General features: G+C 37.4%; 1 protein-coding gene across 1 annotated transcript; it reads left to right on the top strand.

Moving 5' to 3' along the window:
• Positions 1–1177: 1177 nt before the first annotated feature.
• LOC306665841 (transmembrane emp24 domain-containing protein 2-like) lies at positions 1178–1639 on the top strand (the record flags this gene model as incomplete). The annotated part of the gene is given in 3 exon segments (XM_079147446.1): positions 1178–1374; positions 1376–1400; positions 1402–1639. Coding segments are annotated over 3 exon segments (318 nt in total). The 3' UTR covers positions 1498–1639.
• Positions 1640–11429: the final 9790 nt, after the last annotated feature.

The raw sequence follows: 11429 nt of genomic DNA, 5'->3' as shown, positions 1-11429 counted from the left end.
TTCAGCTCTAGTTTACATATAAAGTATTTTAAAAACAGCAAAAACATATTCTTGTGAGATACAAATTGATCAACTAGAGTACAGATTTGAGTGGACAATTTTTATTTTATTTTTAGCTTTCTAATATGTAAACAAAATTTTAAAAATTTAGGTCAGTTCTTTCTAAAAACTTTGGTGAGTTTTATTATATAATAAATAATATGATATACTTAACACTAATTTTTCCAAGTCTGCATTCCATTCTCAAATCCTCTTTTGGTTAATTTTTTGCATATAAAAAGTCATGTTGGTTGGTAGGGGGAGTACCAGTGATTGAACTCAGAGGAACTCAGCCACCAAGCCACATCCCCAATCATATTTGTATTTTATTAGCAACAGGGTCTCACTGAGTTGCTTAGCGCCTGATAAATTCAATTTTGTAATCACCACCACAATACTACAGGAAACAGTTCAATCTGGAGCTGAGGCAGCAGCTGTGGAGGCCCTAGTCTCACCATGGTGAGGTTGCTGAGCCCTTGGTGCTCCAGACCACTCCCCTGGCCACAGCCTCTGGCTACTTAGTCAGCATCATTGAGCATGGGAAGGAGTGCTTCTTGGAGCTAGGCACCTTGGGCCCTCAAATGGGCCTCATCTTCGCTGTGGCTGAGGACAGCTTCCTGAACATCAATGTGGAGATGTTCACAGAACATCTGTGACAGAAGCTGACAAAAAAAGAATTTATAAAGGAGATCAAGAGTCCAGTGGGAAATACACATTAGCTGCTCACTTGGATATCGATAACCGCCACTTCTTGCCCAGGTTGCTCCAAGCGGCTCGCCGCTGCTTCATGCTCTTATGGCCAACCAGCGGGACAAAAGACAGGTACTCTTCAGAAGTTCATGAAGCAGCTTCCCATTTATTCAGATAACACCCTCAATATATAAGCAGTCTCATGCATAAGCAATTGTAACCAGATATGTCCATCCAATCCTGTTAAAGGTCAAGTGATCACTCGCTCAAGCATACATGTAAGATATATCTGTCCACACGCTAGGCGGCTGAACTGATTATCATACAGCCAGTTGTAAACGTTTCCTGCCTTTCTCCAGGCATAATCAGGATGCTGTTTGCTCTCTGCCAGTCGCCATCTTTAGATGCACGTGGCGTAACCCTGGGCCCCAGGTCTCGCCCGCCACACATGGACAGAACAGATACATTTTGTTTTAGTAATAGGCTGTCTACCCTGACTCCCAAGATGGTGATGTTCACCATTAACACTGGGGAGGCTCCAAAAGGACAAGACATGGAAACAGAAGCTCACCAGAACAAGCTAGAAGAAATGATTAATGAACTGGTCGTGGTGGTGACAGCTGTAAAGCGTGAACAGGAGTACATGGAGAGCCACCAATGACAACACAAACTTGCAGAATGGTCCTCTGGTCCTTCTTTGAAGCTTTTGTGATAGTTGCCATGCCATGGGGACAGATATACTACCTGAAGAGATTTTTCGAAGTCTAGAGGGTTGTTTAAAAGGCCTTTTCCTGATGATCCCAAACTCATAATTCATCTGCTTACCAAACATCTTGGTCATAATAATGTCATTAGTGTCTACATTTTTATTTTCTGAACTGCACACCCACAGCTTATGTTTCTTTATGGTTAATAGATATAGGGGGGAAACCCTCTTAGGAAAGTTGTAGTGAAAATTTGACATTGGATTGGCATAAAATTTCTTATTTGAATGTTGTCTCTATTATACAGGTCTTTCCAGAACTCAAACACTGTAAATGAAATATAGAAGTATCATCTTTATTATGTCTTATTTCCCTCTTGTTTTTGTAACAAACACAGTTTGTTCAGGAAATTAGCACAGACCCTGATAGTATGTAACTAAAATGGCTGCGTTCTTTGGATTCCTTCATCCTGTGGTTCAGGTCATGAAGGATTAATTTTGTTGAGGCATCACATGAAACAGCAGTCTGAATCTTGACTTTTTCTGCCCAACCTAATGGCAGTGCTCTCTGACTGGGGAGTGTGCAATCAGGCTGGGCTTGTTTATACTTTGCCTTTTGTTTATTTGTTCATTTGTTTGTTTCTTGCCCCAAATTTTTACATTTGACCTTAGGACTCAATCATATCCACTTAAATTGATGACACAAGTAGCTAATGACCTTTGTTTGTTTGTTTCTGCCTAACCTCATAAGAAGTCTCTGGTACAGTCGAATCTCTGGATGTTTGAGCAAATGTTACCTTTTTCCACACTGGTACATCCCCTTTTTCATGCTTGACACGTAGGAAGTATGCATTCACATAATTGGAAAAATCTGAATTTCTGATGCCGAAGGGTTAAAGTCTCTTGGGTTTCACTGCAGTGATATACAGTCACTATTTTATTTTTGAGCAGTGGCCCTTTGGGTCACTTTTTGTTATTGTTATTGACACTGAGTATCAGTGAAAATACTTTCTCTTGATCTCTGAAGGTGGATTTAAAATTAAAGGAGCTTCTGGTTTTGGTGTGGAAATGATCCAGGATTATGTTGTGACCAATGTATATTAGTTACTTGTACATTTTTTTTAACCTTTGCAAGGGAAAAACTAAAATAACAAGCTTTATAAAATTAATTTACATTTGTTACAGATTTTTATGTTTAGGACAAACTATTTTTCAACATTGGGTGAAAATACTTGGGACAAGTTCATTGATGAGATGACTGTTTAACCATATCAATTGTGTGTGTGTGTGTGTGTGTGTGTGTGTGTGTAAAAACATTTCAAAACTGAATTAAAAGACATAAATTTAAAATTGGTTGTGTATTTAATATATACCCCAGGTTCAGTAAATAAACAATTCTTAAAAAAAAAGAGAGAGAGAGAGAGAGAAACAGTTCAATCACCCTGTAAGTTACCTTATACAACCACTATTGGCAAACCTTACTCTTAACTCCAGTCTCTGACAATCCCTGATCTATTTTTTGTCCATATGATTTTTCCAGAATGCTTTATACGTAAAATCACATATTGTAATCTTTGTAGTCCTTTGAGTCTATATTCTTTCATTCGGCAAAGTATACTTTAGAGTCACCACTCCTGCTGTTGTCTGAATCAATGGTTCAGTCTTTCTTATTGATGAGTAAATTTTCATTGTTGGATGTACTATAGTTCTGTTATCTGTTTACCTATTAAAGATATCTATGTTGTTTCCAGTTTTCAGAGACAATAAGCATTCACATACAGTTTTATATGTGAACATAATTTTTTTTTTTTTTTTTTTTTTTGAGAATTCTAGCAGATTTATTTTCTTTTTTTTTTTTTTTTTTTTTTTTTTTTTTTTCCTTTTTTTTTTTTTTTTTTTTTTTTTTTTTTATTGTAAACAAATGGGATACATGTTGTTTCTCTGTTTGTACATGGCGTAAAGGCATACCATTTGTGTAATCATACATTTATATAGAGCAATGTTGTTTGATTCATTCTGTTATTTTTTTCCCTTCCCCCCACCCCTCCCACCCCTCTTTACCCTCTATACAGTAGTTCCTTCCTCTATACTTGCCCCCCTCCCTAACCCTAACTCTAACCCTTCCCTCCCCCCCATTATGTGTCAACCTCCACTTATTAGCGATATCATTCGTCCTTTGGCTTTTTGAGATTGGCTTATCTCACTTAGCATGATATTCTCCAATTTCATCCATTTGTGAACATAATTTTTTTACTCTTGAAAATTGATGGTAAAGACCTATGTATGACATCACCAGTTTCTATGATCATTGTGTGCTTAAATTCATAAGAAAATTTTGTTTCCAGAGTGACTATACCATTTTGTATTCCCATCAGCAATGAAGTAGAGTTCCAATTGCTCCGTGTTCTCATCGGAACTCTATATTGACAAGTTTCAAAAATTTTGCCATTCTAATAAATCTGCAAAGATATTATATTGTGGTTTTAATTTTCATTGCTCTAATAAATATAATTATGTCAAACATCTTCCTTAGTTCATTTGCCATTTATATATCCTTTTTGCCCATTTCTAAATTGAATTATTAACTAGAATTCTATCAATCAGTTATTTTTTGTATTCTAGAAACAAACCATTTATAAAATATATGATTTGCAAATTGTGAGGGGTTTTCCACATCCCACGTGGATGAGAGGAAGAGTTCCTGTCGGAGAACAGTGGTGCTGGTGATCAATTAATTACTAATAAACTTATCTAATCAATAACACAAGAGTCAATACTCTTTTCAAATGGAAGGGAGTGTGATGGATCAGGCCATACCAGATCTGGCCTCCAAAAAGATAGAGGACCACACTTTCCCCTTTATTTATAGTCACATAGGTGAAGGGGCCAAGACTGGGGGGGGCTTCTTCATGAGAAACAGGATAGGGTGGAGTTAGGGAAGCCATTTGCTTAGGGAATTAGCATTTCCTCAGGGCTGAGCCACCTCTGTACAGGGCCACCTTCTCTCCAGCAGTCTGAAACGGTCTCTCATGACTGCCAGTTCCTGGGAGTCAGACGTCTGTATCCCATGGCTCAGCCAAGCCTGAGTCTGCTAAACATGGATGGCTCCCCACAGCAAATATTTTCACTGTAACTGTGGGCTGTCTATTCACTTTCTTAACAATGTCTTTTGCAGAGAAAAGTTTTAATTTTGATCAAGAACAGCACATTAATTTTTCTTTTGGGAAACATATTTTTGCCATTATATCTATGAACTCATTGTTAACCAAGTTCATGAAAATTTGTTCCTCTGTATTCTAGAAGTTTGATAGTTTTACAGTTTATACTTAGGATTGTGTGTTCCATTTTTAGTCATTTTTGTAAACCCAAAATATGTGTTGAGGAACTTTCAACATGATTTTCCTAATATTCCAGTATCATTATTTAAAAAGATCATTCTTTCTACATTGAATTGTCTTTGCATTCTTCTCAAAGTAATTGACTAGTACAAAGATCTATATTTGTATGGTCTGCTTCTCCTCTCTAACTCTCTATAAACTCTCATTACTATATGTATCTCTGTTTTCACCTATGCCACACCAAATTATAACTGTAAATTTATAGTCGGGTTTTTAAAAAGTTTTGGCATAAAATTGAACATATTAATGGGGTATCCTTTGATGTTTCAATACATACATGTATACATTGTACAATATTCAAATGAGGGAAAGCATATATACTCCTTGAATATTTACCATTTGTTTATGGTAAAAATGTTCAAAACCTTTTCTTTACCAGGCATGGTGGTGCATACCTGTAATCCTAGCAACTTGGGAGGCTGAGGCAGGAAAATCACAAGTTCAAAGCCAGCCTCAACAATTTAGCAAGACCCTAGGAAATTTAGTGAAATCCTAAATAAAAATTAAAAAAGGGCTGGGTATATAGCTCAGTGGTAAAGTGTCCTAGGTTCAATCCCTGAGCCAAATGTTCTGCATAGTTAAAAAGGAATATATATATATATATATATATAGATAGATAGATAGATAGATAGATAGATCAATGTCTTAATTCTCCCCCCTTTACATTTTGATAATTTGTTCTGTATTTTATTCTTACATATTCTATAAACACAAAATACATTAATAAATTATTTTCCTAAAATGTTTATCTTTTTAAAGCAATTAAACACTTGAAACATAATTTTATTTTACCTTCTTTTTGTTCATTTCCAGTGCTATTCATCGTATGTATCCAGTCCTCTGAGTGTGCCATGACTCTTATATACTTATTCATCTGTAAGTATTATGTCATTTTTCCCATTCACTTTCTAGATTTATCTTCATTTTATTTCAGGATTTTAAATATATTTTATCCTTGTTATTCTCTAAATTTCCCAGACATATTATTTGGTGTCTGTCATTAATTTTGCCAACTCTTGGACAGTATTACTTCAACTATTTCTTCTGTCCTCTTTTTTCTCCTCTGAGATTCTGATTACATATACGTTCAACCATTTGACATTCTACCACTGCTTTTGGATGTTTTATGCTGTTCTTTCTTTCCCTCTCCCTTCTCATTAACTCTTTGCATTTCTGTTTAGTAATTTATTTTGTACTATATTCAGTTTTAATGATTATTTTCCAAGCTGTGTCAAATCTGTTAATGAGTTCATCAAAGGCATTCTTTTTTATTTTAGTGTTTTTTAAATTTATTTCTAGCATTTACACATGATTCTTCATTATAACTTCTATCTCTAGTGTTAAAATTACCATTTTACCTTACTCATGTATCTTTTTCAATACAGCAAGATTGGCACTATGGATTAAGGGTCATGATAATTCTTTGCTATGGGGGTACTTTTTTATAAATTGTAGGATTTTAGCAGCATCCCATTAGAAGCCAGTAAGAACCACCATCCTACTGTTGTGACAACCAAATATGTCTTCTGACAATATGCCAGCTATTGTCAAATTGCTAAACAGCAAAATATCCCCTAGGTCAAAACCAGTGCATTATAGCCATCAACATATCAACAAAAACATTTATTCTCTAGTAATTAAAACATTTGTGTCATATCTGAGTATGATTCCAATGATGACTTGATTGCTTCAGATTGTTTTTTCTAGCCTTGTTACATGTAGCATAACCTTCTTTGTAGTTATGTACAGGACTATTGATATTGAGGGGAAATTTTCTATGCTTGCTGGTGAAAACACCTTTTCTGATAAGCCTTTAGTAAGGAGTCTCATTGGTCTGGCTAGTAGATGAGCCAAAGCTGAAGTTTGTCATTGCTGCTGTTACTCACAGTACACCATAGGCTTCAAATGCCTTTATTGATTAGATCTTGTTTAGAGTGTTTTTTGTTTTCTGGAAGAAATTTTCTCAATATCTGCTCGCCAGTTGACTTTAGTCTGCCTTTTGCAACATTCACTCCATAAAGAGAATCTGTCTTCAATGATTTCAGTTTGTGGATTTTCTTTTTGTGGGGTGCTAGTACAAGGGATTAAACTCTGGGCATTTGACCACTGAGCTACATCATCAGCCCTATTTTGTATTTTATTTAGATACAGGGCCGCACTGAGTTACTTAACACCTCATTAAGTTGCTGAGGTTGGCTTTGAACTGTGATCCTCCTGCCTCACCCTCCTGAACCTCTGGGATTACATCAGTTTGTGTTTTTAAAGCTATGCTTATTGGTCCAAGAAGGAAGATCAGGAAGCGATGCACTCCCTGATGTTCTGATTAAACCTCATTTTTAAGAAAGCATGAAGCCGTGCCTATGTACTACAGCATTTATAGTTGTTTCTCTCTTCCTCCAAGCTCCAGTTCTGGGAGTAGCATATGTTTTTGCCTCTTCCAAGAGGTTTTCTCCCCACCCATTTTCTTCCCCAAGTTACACAGGGTTTCTGCCATTATAAAAGGTCAGAGATTTTGTTAGTCTTCTCTGTGCTTATTAAAACTTTTGAAGCTCAGCGAAGATAAAGGACATGAATCTGGGGAACATTTCAGCAGTGACTATTATTCCTTTTCCCCAGCCAATACCATATGGAACCTCCCTCAGGATGCTTCATAATCTTCCTGTGAGTATTCAGTGGCCTTCATGGAAGAAAATCTACAAGAGAGTATTAGCCCCTTATATCTATGGCCCTCAAATTTTCACACTCTTACTGTATTCTTTGGCCTTTCCCAGTTCTTTTAAAAATGTTTAGCTACATCGTCTTACTAGCTTCTACAGTGACTAGGCCCAAGTAAACAAATTTTAGGGTTCTTTCACTACTTATTCCTACCTTTCCCAACTGTTGAATTTAGTCGTTTGCTCTCCACCCTAAGTCCTCTGATAACATTAAGAACATTCCTTGATTTGTCCAGCTTTTATCTTGTTGTAAGTGTGGGTGCAATGTTCTTTCCAGCTCCCTATATCTTTAAGCTCTCAGCTGACATTTAAAAACATCCTTTAAATATACACAAGGATATTGCTAAGATTAGAATGTCTTTACTCAACCCAAAGAAAATCATGATTTGCAGTGATGTTGCAGATATGGAATTAAGTTAGTCTTTATGTTATCAATACATAGATTGGCAACAACTATGATGTGAGTGTATGGAAAGATAAAAATAATCATTCAAAATCTAATTACAAATGCTACAACAGATGTTTTGCAAATGTTAATGGATTAGTTGTTCTAATGCTAAAGTGTACTTTATTTAAATAAAGGTCAACAACACGGGGATGCATTTCATTAGACTTATATCAATAGTTCTTTAAGAAAGAAAATCTACAGCATAACATTTACAAGTACTGTCACTACACAAGTAGATGAGGGGGACAATTCAGAGGGTGGGCATTCCCCTCAGGAAGAAAAGGATGGCTAAGGAATTTCAGTAGAATATAGAGAATTAAAAAACAATCTCCAAGTCACTCTTCAATGCATAAAGGAAAATTTTACTGTAATTGTCACTTTCATTGAAAGTCTGAATGCACTCATGTTTATGAGGTGATCCAACAGTAGTTTATATCTCAGCTTTGTGTAAGCCAGTGCATAATATTATAAAAATGTTAACACACAGAAAATGCTATATAGGCCTCACAGAAAAAATAACTGCTATATATAAACACAAGTGCCTTCAAAAGATTAGGGGTATAGTTAATTTGTACTCTGAGCAATTTTATGGATATAGATTCGCAAGGTTGGGGCAGGAACTAAAGATAAATGTTGTCATATATAATAGAGAAAAAGAAGTAATAAAATGTGAGAGAAAGGTCAGGAGAACAGCAAGGAAGTTGGCAGTAGGCCAGGGTGCTACCTGGGCAGAAATAACCACTAGGTGGGGAATAAACTATGTGATTCTAAGTTATTGTGAGGTGAGCGAGGTTCACCTTGAATAAAGCTTTATTTTTAAAAACCATGTCACATAACTTCTTTTTATCCATAGTGCTTTGGAGCATTATGATTCCACAGTAGAAGTTATTTCCACATTTGGATCAACCCAGGGCAAAGATAAAGGACTATGTCCTGAAGCAGGAATCATTCAAAAGGGATTTAAGAATGAAAGTGCCTTCACCTCTTTCCACTCCCACTCTATCCCATAGAACTCAGCAAAGTCATGAAAGAGCTATGAGATTTTCAGTTTCTAAAATGAGGCAACCTCATTTCTAATATGAGGCAGGCTGCCTGTGCATTTAACTCTGTATAACACCTGAGTCTCTTCACCTTTGTGAAACCCTATGAACAAGTGTACCACAGACTACATCACTTAAGAAGTAAGGAGACTGTACCTGGTATTTGTGTTTATGATATGCAAGTAAAGAACACTCTTCCTCTTTTATTCTGAAAGAACCAGAAACCATCCCCCAGCACACACACTCTTCCAAAGAAAGCACAATTATTCAGGCAGGACCTGTGAGATGAAATGTTTCAGAAAAAATCATCACAGCCATTCCTTCATGCTGGGTCCTGATGTTGTCTATAACACAGGATACTTTGAAAGGATCTTATGATTCCCTCAAGCCAAGCCAGTGTGTCCTCTTCACCTTCCCCATGCTCAGGCCTGCCTAGCTACAATCACACAGCAGCGATGGATATTGGTACCTTTTCAATAGTCCCATTTGTTCTGTAGATAAACAGTGCAAAAGTTCCTTGAGAAAGAAATTATCCTTTCTCTTATCCATGAAGTGATTTACTAATGGCCTAAAACCTGGAAATAAGGACTATAAACAATGTCATTCAATATTGAAAATACTATGGATACTGACAGACCATTAACTTTTCTTTTAAGTATTAAATATCAAATTTTCTCTAATTATAAACAAAGTAGAGGACGGTGTAAGTTTTCTACAAAAAGATTCAAGAGCAGAATAACATATTTAAAACTCTATATTGGAGATCCAAGATGGCGGACTAGAGGGAGGCTGTGTTCCTTGTTGATCCATAACTCCGGTTTCAAATAGAGGATATCTGTTTCTTGGTGAGGCAGTTTTTGCTGCTTATCAATCCCCTACTGTTTACCCTATTTGTCTGCTGTGATCACCTGCAGTCTGCCAGCATATTGACGCCTTTTTTGAGTGCAGATTGCTCACTGTCAGGTGCCTATCATCCGCCATTTCCTGCCTCTTGCCTGTCCATCGCCTGCCTTTCACCTACCTATCACCCACCGCCCGAGGTTCACGTCCCAATCACCTGACAACAGTCAGCAAACTGATCGCCAACCACCAGTGGAGTACCAGTTGCCTGCTGTTGCCTGGAAGTTCACTGTTACAGTACCTGCAGGTTTGATTACACATGGCTGTCACCATTTTGAGAAAGCAGCCAAGCCCCATAGGACCCTGGCCAGACTGACTGAGCCCTGTCTCCAGGATCACTCAGCCCGACCTATCACTCCATGCCTCCGGGACCCTCACATCAACTGACCTCTCCCTGCCACCAAAACCCCCAGACCAACTGAACTGCAATCTATCACTGGGACCCCAGACTGACTGATTACATCAGGCCTCCAGGATCCCGCAACCACACCAAACATGCCCGACCTCCAGGACCCTGGCCTGACCAACCACACCCCACCTCCAGGACTTCCAGCTGACCACATCCACACCCTGAGCTGAAGGTCCCCATTTACCAGCACATTTGGAAGGCAGAGTGGCCACCTTGGATAATCCTGGAAGCCGTAGCTCTGATCTTTAGGTGGGGCAAATCCCATCTGAGACACCTGCTAGAGACTTGAAGCTCATTCTCAGGCGCTATTTGGTCTAGGATTGCATAATGTCTGAATTGGGCACTGCTAATTTTGATCTCCCCTTTAAAGAAAACGTTTTGGAAACCTATAGGGCCACTGTAAGCCTATAGGGGAAATCTGTAATACCCCAGATCTGCACTGCTAGAGGGGAAGATACATGAACAACATGAAAAAACAAGGGAAGAAAATGATCCAAACAAATCTAGATTCTATATTAATAGAATCCAATGACAGCATGGTAGAAGAAATGTCAGAAAAGGACTTCAGATTATACGTGATTAAGATGATTCCCGAAGCAAAGGATGAGATAAGAGAGCAAATGCAGGCAATGAATGGCAATACCAAAAAGCTGAAAGGGCACCTGCAGGAAGCAAAAGATCATTTCAACAAAGAGATAGAGATTCTCAGAAAAAAAAAAACAAACAGAAATCCTTGAAATGAAGGAAACAATACACCAAATAAAAAACTCAATGGAAAGCATCATCAAAAGACTAGACCACTTGGAAGACAGAACCTCAGACAATGAAGACAAAATATTTAATCTTGAAAATAAAGTTGCCCAAACAGAGAAGATGGTAAGAAATCATGAACAAAATCTCCAAGAACTGTGGGACATCATGAAAAGACCAAATTTAAGAATTATTTGGATTGAGGAAGGCACTGAGAAACAAACCAAAGGAATGAACAACCTATTCAATGAAAGAATATCAGAAAATTTCCCAAGCCTGAAGAATGAAATGGAAAATCAAATACAAGAGGCTTACAGAACACCAAATGCACAAAATCA

The sequence above is a fragment of the Sciurus vulgaris genome (genome assembly GCF_902686455.1).
Source record: "Sciurus vulgaris genome assembly, chromosome: 7".
NCBI lineage: Eukaryota > Metazoa > Chordata > Mammalia > Rodentia > Sciuridae > Sciurus > Sciurus vulgaris.
The sequence above is the reverse complement of the archived record's forward strand: the minus strand, read 5'-3'. Positions and strand labels throughout refer to the sequence as shown.